The following is a 13,561-nucleotide window of genomic DNA, read 5'->3' on the forward strand; positions in this document are numbered from 1 at the left end:
TTCGGACTTCTTCAAACGAGAGTGATGAATGCAGGGGGTCACCTCAGCTACCTTCACCGCTGTTGGAGTAGAGAGCAAGACGGTGTAAGGCCCACGCCACTTTGGTGCAAGTGGATCACGTTTCCACTCTTTCACCCATACGCTATCGCCAGCCTGGAACTGATGAATCAGCTCGGCAATGCTGCACGGCGTGCGCTCGAGGGCCCACCTGTTAAGAGAAACAAAAACACGGGAGAGAGATTGCACTTGTCCCTGTGTCACATGGTCTCCTATTTGTTTAAGGTCAGCTGGAATATCCTGAACAAAGGAGGGCGGCCTCCCATACAGGAGCTCAAAAGGTGACAACTTAAGTCTTTTTGTGGGTGCACACCGAACACGAAACAGTGTTATGGGTAACACATCTACCCATCCCAATCCCGTTTCCTGGGTTAATTTTGCCAATTGGGTTTTCAGAGTCCGATTCATTCTTTCAGTTTTCCCTGAACTCTGAGGCCTATATGCTGCATGCAGTCTCCATTTCACTTGTAGGACTCGACATACTTCTTGTACTACTTGATCAATGAATGCTGGCCCATTCTCACTTCCAATGCATCTAGGTAATCCAAACCTCGGGATCAATTCAGTGAGGAGTCTCTTAGTTACCTCTCGTGCCTTTTCAGTTCGGGTGGGAAAAGCTTCAACCCATCCCGTAAGAGTATCTACAAACACAAGGAGATACTTGAATCCCTTAGAAGGGACCAGCTCTGTGAAGTCCACAATTAGGCTTTCCATGGGGACGTATCCCACATGCTGAATTCCAGGAGGTTGTACCGGTCCCTGCCTGGGATTGTTTTTAGCACAAAGAACACATTTCTGTGAAATGCAAGTTGCTAATTGTGATAGATTAATAATATACAACTTCCGACTGAGACTCTCTCTGGTTGCAGTACTGCCAAGGTGAGTAGTTTCATGATAATTCCTTACAATTGTGCCTGCTAGATGATGAGGTACATAAATCCTATTGTCCGGCAGGATCATCCAACCGTCCTTCACAACCGCTCCTTCCTGTTCAGCCCACTTCCTCTCTTCTGGGGTATAGTGAGGTTAAACTTATTCTGGAACTACCTCTGGTATGAGGGCTGCTATAAATCCTCCCACAGGCTTCTGGGCTGCCTCTCGGGCTGCTTTGTCAGCAGCATGATTTCCTCTGGTTATTGGATCCCTTCCTCGTCCATGACCTTTGCAGTGCATTACAGCAATCTGTTCTGGAGCCCATACTGCTTCCAACAGGATTTCTACTTCAGGTCCATATTTCAAGGCCTTCCCGTGGGCTCCGATTAGACCTCTTTCTTTCCATAGAGCTCCATGTGCATGCAGGGTTAAGAAGGCATATTTAGAATCAGTATAGATGTTTGCCTTACATCCGGCTGCCAATTGCAGAGCTCTAGTTAAACCTATAAGTTCAGCTTTTTGTGCTGAGGTGCCAGCAGGCAAAGCTTCAGCTTCCACAACTTCCTCATTGGTGACCACAGCATATCCTGCTCGTCTGGCACCTTCATGCAGGTAACTGCTACCATCAGTATAATATACAACATCTGGATTTTTCAATGGTTCATCTTTCAGATCGGGTCTACTGGAATAAACTTCATCCATTATTTGGAGACAATCATGTGATTCTTCATCATCTACCTCTGGTAGGGGCAGCAAAGTTGCTGGATTGAGCATATTCACTACTCGTAGATGAATCCTGGGATTTTCATACAATAGGCCTTGGTATCTAGCCATCCTTGGGTTCATTAACGAATAACTACCCTTATATTCCATGAGTGTCAGAACAGCATGAGGTACATTCACATACATCGTCTGGCCGAAGGTAAATTTATCAGCTTCTTTGACAAGACTTGCAGTGGCCGCTACTGCCCTTAGGCATGGAGGCCATCCTTTTGCTACTGAGTCCAATTGTTTAGACAAATAGGCTACTGGACGGTTCCAATTTCCTAATCTCTGGGTCAGGACTGCCGCTGCAATCCCATTCTGTTCATGTACATACAGCTTAAACGGTTTTTCCGAATTAGGCAGTCCAAGGGCTGGGGCCTCCATAAGTTGTTGTTTGATAACTAAAAAGGCTTGTTGCTGCTCAGGTCCCCATACAAATGTGTCCTTTTCTGCACCTCAGGTGCTTTCATGTAAGGGCTTGGCCAGACTGCTGAAATCAGGTATCCATAGTCTACAAAACCCTGCTGTTCCCAGGAATCCTCTGAGTTGTTTCCTTGTGGTAGGTTCCTTGATAAGGCAAATAGCTTCTTTCCTCTCTGGTCTCAATGCTCGTTGTTGGTGTGAGATGTCAAAGCCCAAATATTTGACCTTTTCTAAACATAACTGTGCCTTTTTCTGGGAAACTCGGTAGCCAGCTTCCCAGAGCAAGTGGAGCATTTCCTCTGTCCCTTCTTTACAGGTATCAAAATCCTTTGCCGCTAGTATAAGGTCATCTACATATTGCAGAACCACCTTTTCTCCAGGTATTGAGGGGTAACTTGTTAGATACTTCGCCAAGGCAGTGCCAAATAAAGTTGGGGAATTTTTGAATCCCTGGGGCAATCTTGTCCAGGTTAGCTGGCCTTTTGTTCCTGTCAAAGGGTCTTCCCACTGGAAGGCAAATATAGGTTGGCTCTGTGGTGCCAGCCGGCAACAGAAGAATGCATCTTTCAAGTCCAATACAGTAAAAAATGTTGCTTCTGGTGGGATCAAACTCAGCAAGGTATATGGGTTTGGTACATTTGGGTGCAAGGTCTCGATAGCCTGGTTTACGAGCCTCAAGTCCTGTACTGGCCTGTATTCATCTGTTCCAGGTTTCCGAACAGGCAAAAGGGGTGTGTTCCATTCTGATTGGCAGGGCTTAAGCAGACCATATTTTAATAGGCGGTCCAAATGTTTCTGGATGCCCTCGCCGGGGTAAAGGATATTGCTTTACAGATACAGGGGTAGCCATAGGTTTTAGGGTTACTACAATTGGAGCTATATTCTTAGCCATTCCTGGTGGGCTATTTTCGGCCCAAACTCCTGGTGGCACCTGTAGGATTCGGAGGAGCTTGTTTAATTCTGTATCCAATGGGGGTTGGACTTGCAGGGCTGACATTAGGCGCCATGATTGTTCCTTAGGTACTGAGAGGGTAATTATTCCTGCTGCCTTTGATGGCAGTTTCATTTCTGGACCTCGAGGAGTGAAGGTGATTTGGGCCTGCAATTTGGACAGCATGTCTCTACCTAAGAGATGTATTGGACACTCAGGTATATACAAAAACTGATGGGTTAAACGATGTCCCCCAATCTGGCATTCCAAAGGAGGAAAGACCTCTTAGCTGACTGACCAGTGGCACTTTTAATGACTACACTTTTGGATGCCTTTTTCTGCAATAGTTCTGGGAGTACTGAGTATTCAGCCCCAGTATCAATCATAAAGTCTATTAAATGGCTCCCTAATTGAATCGTGACCGTGGGCTCCTGGAAGCCTAACTTTATGGAGTCCGGTCGTTCCTAGTCTTGGGTAAAATCCTCCTCTGCGAGTCTAATGAAATTGTCTCTACTCCGTCCTTGTCCAGGTCTCTGATATCTTCCATCTCGGATCATTCCCCGTCCCCGTCCCTGGTTTCTTGGGCCGGAGCCTGGGCCTGGGCCTGGGCGTACTTCTTCCAACCTCAGGGGTTCAGGACACTCCCGCTTCCAATGACCCTCCTTGCAATTCGCACATTGATTCCTTCCCAGTGGTGGATTCCTTCCCCGCCCTCTCCCTCCATTTAAGGGGCGGTAGTCTTGCTTCACTGCTGTGGCTAGCATTACCATCTTTTCCTTCTGCCACTTCTTCTCTTGTTTCTCAGCCTCATCCCTATTCCGATAAACTCGGCGTGCAATGGCCATAATTTGGCTCATCAGCATCCCTTCCCATCCTTCTGATTTCTGAATTTTCTTACGAATGTCAGAAGCGCACTAGGCTACAAAAGTAGCAGTAATCATTCTGCTGTTTTCAGGGGCTTCAGGGTCAAAAGGAGTCCATATACAATAGGCTTCCTGCAGCCTCTCTAAAAAGTCTCCCGGACTCTCATTTGGTTTCTGTTCTACTTCTGAGACTTTAGACATATTAGTGGGCTTCTGGCATGCCCTGCGGATACCTTGCACAAGCGTCTGGTGGTAGGTGGTAAGTCTGGCCAGGTGAATTGCATTGTTTGGATCCCAATTAGGATCTTCCAAGGGAAAGTTGTCCTGAAGATGACGATCAATATTAAAAATATTTCCCACTCTGGCCTGCTCATGCAAATATATCTGTGCCTTTTCAATTATGTCTCTCCTTTCCTCAGTGGTGAACAGAGTATTCAGGAGCTGGCGGCAATCTGTCCAAGTAGGACTATGAGTATTTACTATTGAAGTCACCAAGTCCATCATAGCCTGAGGTTTTTTCTGCGAAAGACGGGGTGTGTGTTTTCCAATTCATCAGATCCGTAGTTGTGAATGGAATGTACTGGAGGGTCGAAGTTCGAGGTGGCCGTGGTCCGGGTTGCCCGTTAACCAGCACAGGCTCCTCAAGTGCATCAAATACTCTTCTAAGAGGGGCTACTACGTGATCTTTCTCTTCGCTTTGCTCTAGGGGCCTCAAATCATAGGGGATGGTATCTGTCCCAAGGCGTTCTTTTAGCAGCTTTATACGCCTGGCTGTATTGCTTGCTGACCGATCAAGGTCTCCCTGTAACTTCTGTAATAATTCTCTAGGACTCGGATGTACAGGGGTTTGGGGTGGGCAATCAGTTGTTCCACTAAAGGAGACTGTAGATGGAGTTCTACTGGGACTCACATGTGGAATAACCACTTCTGCTTGGGCTTTATTATAGGACTCCAATGCCTCCTGAAGATATTTATCATAATCTATCAAGGAATCAAGCTCTGTGACTCCACCCCCATTATTCATTCCACTTTCTTGCCTTGGGGTTACAACTGGTGGAGTGTTTGGATTAGGCTCCCCTCGATGTGGAGCATAGGGTGGAGGTGGAAGCACCTCTTCCTCTGGTCCCTCAAAAATGGGTTTGAGTTTATTTGGCAAGATTCCTTTCCTAGCTTCGGCTTTTACAGCCAATAATTTGCATCGTTGGACTTTGCATTCCCTTATCTATGGAGGATTATTATTTAATGTGCTCAGCCAAGAGTCTATATATGAAAATTGTTCTGGGCGGGGGCCACTAGGCGGCGCATCGGAAGATGGCTGACAATAACATCTCTCCGACCCACACGAGGTAATTTGGAGGCTATGATGGGGGTAATTAGCCTCCTTAACCCCCCCCCAGGATTATGGGGGGGGGACGGCCCTTGCCTGCTGTGCCCTATACCACCCCCGAATTTGTGGGGGTGGGGGCACTAGGCACAAAGCCCTCCTGTGGGATTTTCGGCACTCCTCGACGCCATCCCCGATTCGCGCCGCTGGTTGCAATGATCTTTAAAAGAAACAATTTTGACGTGATTAATTGCACATACATCAAGGAAAAAGGGGAGTAAATGCTGCTGACAGAAGAGATCTCTGATAACAAGACAACAATAAAATACGAGAAGAACGTCAAGATACGGTATGACAAATGACTGAGGGGGGGGGGAACCTGCCTTTACCTTTTTATGTGACTTAACAAGAATCCCCCTCCCCTAATGAGTCAGAAATTAAGGACTTAAGCTGTGGATTTAAGGCTGTGTGGAGATAAACTTTCGATCCAAAGCAATGTTTCAAGATGAAGCTGGAAAGCTAAGAGTTTTGGAGTGTCGCACTCGGAAATGCCGTCGCCATTTTGTGAGGTATTGTGGGAGCTCTTGGGTCTGGGAGGAGAAAGAGAGAAACAGAGTTGTTTACATATCGTGAATCAACTTCTCGGTGGGACTTAGGAGCGACAAATGCCAAAATTTACGATGGAAAAAGTGATGTTATCTACGAAGGAGATATATGGAAACCATCTGGACTTAGTGGAGGAACGGGAAATCCACACAGGATTATTACACTTGCTATCGGCTTAAGGAGACTAACAGAAGAGATCGTAAAGAAAAAAGAGAAATTATACGAACAAGATATGATGTGGCAACACCAAGATAAGACTGAATAGAATTATGAACTTTGTTTGGACTGATTGGGACTGATTTGGACATTAATGCAGTAATAAGAAGATGATCTGAATCCCCCTTTGGATCTTGAAGTATGGGTTTCCCCAACAAAATTTAAAAAAATTGGCTTTGTAATTCGGAATTTATATGATGTGATTTATGTGATTTAATTTGATGTGATCGGCCAGTTAATAAAAATTATTTAAAAAAGAAAGAAAGAAAATTGTTCTGGGCACCCTCCAGTTTCTTTGGTGATGTTAGACCAAAGTTTGCTTGCTAAATTTATATCAAAACTTCCCTGAGGTGGCCATCCAGTATTTTGTTTCGGCCAGGCTAATTCACATAACGTTCTCAAGCGCTCTGGCGTCATTTTGACTCCATATGCTCCTGAGAAGGCTTTCTTAAAATTATTTAACATACATTCAAGAGGTGTATTTTCCCCCTTTGAACCTCCAACTTCCATTGTATGGCCCTGTGAAGTATCCACTCAGTCACTCACACACCCGCTTCGTGGGAGTCCTTGCCCAGGTGAAGTCGCCTTACTGGGAACCGAAGTACTGCCCACTCCACACTCAGGTCAGCTACAGATTGTACTTTCTCACACATACAATGCGCTGGATACTTCACCACACTCTACCTCCCAATCTTTCCCTTTTCCCTCCACCAGACCACCATCTGATGTACCCAACCACCTAGCGTACTCAGTTCTCCCTTACTGAGACGCAGAAGTTTGATCAAGACTTCTCTTCCTCCCAATTAATTGGAGGGCCTCAAATCCCTTTGTGCACTTACCCGTAGCTGGTTCCCTGTTTATTTCTCTGGTTACCCCCGGTCCGTCGCCGCCAGTGAGCAGGGTATCAGACAGACGAGACTTCTGTGTTCCCCTGGAAAAATGTTCCAGTGCGCGCTGGGTAAGCAGTTAGTGGTCCTCCCTCTTGTACCCTGCCCGCTAGGGCGAAGGGGCTGCGTTCCAGCAGACCACTTATCCGAGTCACAGAGGCACCATAAAATGTAGCACCCTGCTTGTGGTTAACGCTTAGCTGGAATGAAATATTCAATGCAGCAATAGAGAAATTAAAATAATAATTTATTTGTCAGACAAATAAATGATAGGCACAGTGGTATATGGTTACCAAAAGCTCTGCCCCCTCCAGCCCTGATGGCCAGCACTTCTATTTCCTCAGCCCAGCCCCCTTGCTCCTCCTTTGGCTGCCTCTGTCCAATCAGCCTGGTTGAAATTCCTATTGGCTGTTTGCTAGAACCAATCATAAAAGATACACCCATTTCCTATTACCTTTTATGGAAGACAAAGAGCTATATTTCCTTCTATCTATAAATGGCAAACAAGTAGCCATATATCTTACATTTGCCTCAACAAGGCACCTTAATTAACATTTCACCTTTTGCCCTCTTGCCCTCCAAAACAGATGGTTAAAACAGATGCTCATTCTGTCTTAAACAGAGATCAGAGATCTTGGGTTCACATTCTCACACACCATCAATGAAATAAGAATCTAACATAAGAATCTAACATTTCTTACTTTCTAATTCCTTGGCATACTTACATTTAAGCCAATATATTTCATACATAACATATATAGATTTTTAGAAGGAACTTAGTAAAAGCTAAGCTAAGTTCTCTAAGTTCTCTAAGTTCTCTGAAGCTTCAAAGCAGCTTCATAATAATAATAATAATAATAATAATAATAATAATAATAATATTTTTTTATTTATACCCCGCCCTCCCCAGCCAAGGGCGGCTTACAAACAATAATAAAAACAAGAAGAATGATTACAACTTAAAAACAAAAATAAAATACAACATTAAAATAATTGAACATTAAAATATTAAAATGTAGCCTCATCACAGGAGGAGAAGGAAAAAAGAGAGAGGGCGGGGAGGGAGAGGGAGGGAGGGAATCAAATTGGCTCCGAGCCAAAGGCCAGGCAGAACAACTCTGTCTTACAGGCCCTGCGGAAAGAAATCAGATCCCACACGGCCCTGGTCTCATGAGGCAGAGCGTTCCACCAGGCCGGAGCCAGAGTTGAAAAGGCCCTGGCTCTGGTTGAAGCCAGTCTAACTTCCTTAGGGCCCGGGACCACTAGGGTGTTGCTATTTATGGACCTTGAGGCCTGGGGCATGCCAGGAGAGGCGGTCCCGTAGGTACGAGGGTCCCAGGCCGTGAAGGGCTTTAAAGGTCAAAAGCAGCACCTTAAATCTGACCCTGTACTCCACCGGGAGCCAGTGCAGCTTGAAAAGCACTGGGTGAATAGAGAGAAGCTTCAGAGAGAAGCCTCTTTCCCTAGCCAGCTGCTGTTTCTAAAAACTCTTTGCCCTTTAACCTTAGGAAAATGTGGCTCAAGTTTTAATGGGAGGCACAATAATTCTTACTATTTACCAACTCTTAATTAGTGCTTTTGCAGCTTGATTGTATTCTGTAGGGTCAGTAACCTAGTAACCTTTGCTCCCAGCCTGTAATTTCCTTTTTACAACTTTGAGAATTTTGGCTCCTGCTATAAATAAATCAAGGGGGCCTTTGTCCAGGAGAATAAACATCTGCCAAAGTCTTTTTAGCCAGCTGGTCTTCTGCCTGGCATAAAAACACACAAGCACCTGCAAATATATATTTTTTAAGGTCATTTTAAAATACAGATCTTGATCAGATGCCTCATAATACAGATCTTGATCAGATGCCTCAAGGGGACGGCCCTAACACATTTATAAAGGTAAAGGTAAAGGTACCCCTGCCCGTACAGGCCAGTCTTGACAGACTCTGGGGTTGTGCGCCCATCTCACTTAAGAGGCCAGGGGCCAGCGCTGTCCGGAGACACTTCCGGGTCACGTGGCCAGCGTGACATCGCTGCTCTGGTGAGCCAGAGCCGCACACGGAAACGCCGTTTACCTTCCCGCTGGTAAGTGGTCCCTATTTATCTACTTGCACCCGGAGGTGCTTTCGAACTGCTAGGTTGGCAGGCGCTGGGACCGAGCAGCGGGAGCGCACCCCGCCGCAGGGATTCGAACCGTCGACCTTTCGATCGGCAAGTCCTAGGCGCTGAGGCTTTAACCCACAGCGCCACCTGCATCCCAACACATTTATACCGGGAGGCAAATTCCTGTCAGCTCTTCCACCCTCTGAATACACAGAATTTCCTCCTTCATGTTCCCTCAGAGAATGGCCCTGCTGCTGCCACAATGCACAAAAATGGAAGATAATATTTATTGCGGTTGTTGTTTGTACACCGCCCTTCACCCAAACATCTCAGGGCCCTCCAGCTGGGTCGACTGCTTTTGCTCCAGAAGGCTTCATCTCTCCTAATCTCATATAAATTGAGGCTGGTTGTGGCTCAGTGTTGAGGGAAACCTTCCTCTACTGCCAAGAGCCCCCATATCTGAGGTCAAGATGGAGGCCCTGCTGACAACCTCTTTCCCAAAAGCTCAGGGGGGAGAACAGATCCCCCGTGATGTCAATCCCTGCTGTATGAAGCCATCCGGCTTCCATAGATACATTTTGGGTCCAGATACCAGGAAAGATACCAGATACCAGATACCAGGTAAGGGACGCAGGTGGCGCTGTGGGTTAAACCACAGAGCCTAGGACTTGCCGATCAGAAGGTCGGCGGTTCAAATCCCTGCGACGGGGTGAGCTCCCGTTGCTCGGTCCCTGCTCCTGCCAACCTAGCAGTTCAAAAGCACTTCAAAGTGCAAGTAGATAAATAGGTACCACTCTGGCGGGAAGGTAAATGGCATTTCCATGCGCTGCTCTGGTTCACCAGAAGCGGCTTAGTCCTGCTGGCCACATAACCCGGAAGCTGTGCGCCGGCTCCCTCGGCCAATAAAGCAAGATGAGCGCTGCAACCCCAGAGTTGTCTGCGACTGGACCTAACAGTCAAGGGTCCCTTTACCTTTACCTTACCAGGAAAGGGAGGGTTGTGCAACTAAGGACCTTGTTTCTGCATGGATCCAACTTGTGGGGAGGCCAACAAAGGGGGTTGGACTAGATGGCCCTTGGGATCCCTTCCAACTCTATGATGCACCGCTTAAGAGCCTTTTTGGAGTGAAATGCTGACAAGTGGAAACGGCTTCCACCATCTCGCAACTGCCTTCTCCTCCTGAAAGTGATGTTTTTCTACCTGCACTTTGTCACTCCCAAATAGATAAAAGGAGAAGTGGCCTCTGTGCCTGAAGCAGACTTGTGCTTTAAGAGGGGACCAACGCAACTCAAGCAAGAGAGCCACTTGTGGACAAAGGGAGATTCATCCGTTTTCCACGTTTCTGGTAAGATGCGTTTGCACATTAGAAGTTGTCACGGCTTCTTTTGTTGTCAAAGGCTTCTTTTGCATGGCTGCTGCAAACCGTTCCAGCTGGCATATTGCAGAGGGGACTTGGTGACGGGGCTCTTGCGCTGATGATGCCCTCGCCTCCTGCTCTCTGGCTCTTTGGAAAGGCCAGGTGGTTGGGTACATCCTGACAGGGCCCAGACTTGGAGCAAAGGAATGAAGGCTGCGGCGCAAGGCTCTCCTGGGCTTTTGGGGTGGGACATGGGGGACCCCTGGCCTGGCTCCTAAGATGCTGAGCTCCTCTGCTGCTGCCAATTGCTTCCTTGCAGGAGGGATGGGGCAGGTGGCTGTGGACCATCTGGGCTACTGCATCCTGGACATTTCTGTGTGTTCCCTTGGTTTGTTTGTTTTACCAGTCTCCATCAATTAATGAGAAAAGGAAGTGCTTTGAAAATGGTCGGATTCATCAACATTCACTAAAAACAATATGTAAACCCCAGTGCGCCTAAACCACATGCTGAAACGCTGCTCCCCCTTTTGTTGATGGGTTTCCAATGTGAAAGGTTCTTAACTACCATTTGTGGTGGGATCATGTGCATGTAAGCAAAATTTGGGATTTGGTGGTTTTTGAAATGTCCCTGATTGTGTTTAGTCTCCATGTTTCTGGGATGTAACTCCAGTTTACATAGCAAGATACTAACAGCTTATTTGCTCACAGCTGTCCATTTAGTTGGAGCTCAGGACTGGAAGGATATTTCTATGCAATCTATTATGACCTGGTTTTAAAAAGCCTTAGGCATAGCCCCATCAGAGAAATTGACCCACCAAATCTGGGTTCTCAGAAGGGAAGTGGACCCGTTGGCTTTCTGCAGCTTATTTCACAATACAGTCACACAGGTGGCAAATATCATCCAAATGTGATGTCATCCGGTGCTGATTTTGAATATTTTGAATATTTGGTCTCCCATATGCTCCACATCATAGAGTGATAGAATTGCAGAGTTGGAAGGGGCCCGATCCTCTGCATTACTGGAATCACACCTGAATGTTCCGACTTGGGACAGTCCTGATTTTGTTTGCTTGTTTCTTTGATAACTGAGAAATTCTTACCCGAGATATGCACGCAGGTTCTAACTGGGAACTCAGAGCAGGGCTTTTAGTGTGACTGCCTCTGATCTGCGGAAGAGCATTTCTGTCAAGATAGGACAGGCACCCAGAAAAAAATAGAAGACATTTTTCTGTTCCAACAAGCCTTCACAGCCGGATGAAGGAAGTTTGTGCCTTGACGGTCTGCTTGGTATTGGGGTTTTTAATTTTTAAGTTGCTGCTATTTGTTTTAAAATGTTTTTGAACTGTTTTTATTGCATTGTGTACTTTCAACGTGTGTTGAAAGTGATAAAATCATAATGATAATGATAGGAAGAAGAGTACATTTATTTTTCTAATACATGTGTTTCTCTTTTAATTGTGACAGCAAGTTTGTTACAAAGAAGATGGCGTCTTCCAGAACACAGGAAACAAGTGAAAACAAACCACCTCAGAAATATCTCAAAGAAAGTAACCTTGTAAAGAAGGGTGACCCTTCTGTTTATGCATTAAAACTGAAAACGGAGTCTGAAACATCTCCGAAGTACCATCTAGGAAAAGAGAACTTGCAGATCACCAACAAAGTGATCATGATGATGGGAGCGTCTGGATCCGGGAAAACCACTCTCATCAATGGAATGATCAACTACATCCTGGGCGTGCAATGGGGAGATGAATTCCGGTTCAAACTTATCGATGAAGTGACTGGCAGAAACCAAGTGGAAAGCCAGACATCCGAAGTGATGGCTTATGTGGTGAACTATCAAAAGGGTCTCAAGATCCCTTACTCTCTCACTTTTGTTGACACTCCAGGATTCGGAGACACGAGAGGAATAGAGCAGGATAAAAAGTTAGTGGAGAAGATCCGGGAGTTTTTCTCCATCCCAGGAGGAATCGACCACATCGATTGCGTCTGCTTCGTGGTCAAGGCTTCTACAAACCGCTTAACAGCAGCCGAGAAATACATTTTTGATTCCGTGCTCTCCATCTTTGGGAAAGACATCAAGGAGAACATCCAGTTCCTGATCACCTTTGCAGATTCACAGACGCCCCTGGTCCTTGAGGCCATTAAGACGGCCGATGTTCCATGCGCCAAAGATGGCAAGGGGAACCCCGTGCATTTCAAATTCAACAATTCCGCCCTGTTTGCCAACAACCTCGTGGGGGACGGGGAGAGCCCTAACTTTGATGAAATGTTTTGGAAAATGGGTATGATCAGCATGAAGACCTACTTTGACTCACTAAGCAAACTGAATGTGAGGAGTTTGTCTTTGACGAAAGAAGTTCTCAGGGAGCGGAAAGAGTTGGAGACGGTTGTGCAGGGCCTGCTGCCCCAGATCAAAACTGCGCTGGTCAAACTGGAAGAACTGAAGGAAACGGAACAAGTCCTTGACCAGCACAAAGCTGACATGGCAGCCAACAGAGATTTTGAGTATGAGCTCCCAGTCACCGTCAAAGTGAAGCAAGACCTCTCTGGAGCTCATCAATATGCAACCAACTGCAAGAACTGCGAGTTCACCTGCCACTATCCTTGCAGGGCTAAATGGGACCTGCTGAACCGCTTTTGCTCCGCTATCAGTTTCTTCTCAGGAAAATGCAACGTTTGTCCCGGCAAGTGCTCAGCCAGCGACCACCGCAACCAGAATTACCAATTTAAGGACGAAATAAGGAAAGAGAAGAAGACCTATGTGGAGCTGAAGAAAAAGTATGAGCACGCCTGCCATGGGGTTATGACAGCGGAGGAGGTGCTTCGGCTCCTCAGCCAGGAGTACATCAAGGTGAGAGAGAATCTGATGAAAAACACTGACAGAGCGTCTCAAAGCCTGCGGCGCCTGCAGGAAATTGCCCTGAAGCCCAACCCGCTCTCCACCCCAGAATACATCGACATGCTCATTGCGTCCGAAGAGGAGGAATGCAAGCTTGGATATCAGAAAAGGATCCAGTTGCTCAAGGAGGTGAAGAAAGAAGCAGAGATCATACAAAAGATTGCGAAGAAGGAGGCTCTGCTGCCAGAGGAGGAGGAGATGCTGAATGAACTGAAGAAGGACAAAAAAAAAAATGTATTGGTACCCAAGTACAGTGGTGCCCCGCA

General features: G+C 46.4%; 2 protein-coding genes across 9 annotated transcripts in view; both read left to right on the plus strand.

The window, feature by feature from the left end:
- The window catches only part of LOC310827678 (uncharacterized protein), a 244,131-nt gene that overhangs the window by 100,556 nt on the left and 130,014 nt on the right, over positions 1-13,561 (plus strand). For 6 of the 8 annotated variants that reach the window (XR_014556475.1, XM_083703961.1, XM_083703969.1 and 3 more), the window contains exon 2: positions 10,261-10,381. The exons of 1 other annotated variant lie outside the window; for it this stretch is intronic. The gene's annotated coding sequence lies outside the window, so the exon portion shown is untranslated. Of the gene's footprint in view, positions 1-9,271; positions 9,565-10,260; positions 10,382-13,561 lie in introns of those variants that run through there. One more of the 8 variants, XM_083703962.1, reaches the window with a different exon arrangement.
- Positions 1-13,561, plus strand: part of LOC310827769 (uncharacterized protein) — a 174,871-nt gene that overhangs the window by 99,007 nt on the left and 62,303 nt on the right. The window contains exon 2 of the mRNA XM_083704191.1: positions 11,858-13,535. Within this exon, the coding sequence (XP_083560317.1) occupies positions 11,877-13,535 (1,659 nt within the window). The 5' untranslated portion in view covers positions 11,858-11,876. The remainder of the gene's footprint in view (positions 1-11,857; positions 13,536-13,561) is intronic.

This window comes from Podarcis gaigeae, assembly GCF_964106915.1.
Source record: "Podarcis gaigeae genome assembly, chromosome: 12".
NCBI classification, from domain to species: Eukaryota; Metazoa; Chordata; class Lepidosauria; order Squamata; family Lacertidae; genus Podarcis; species Podarcis gaigeae.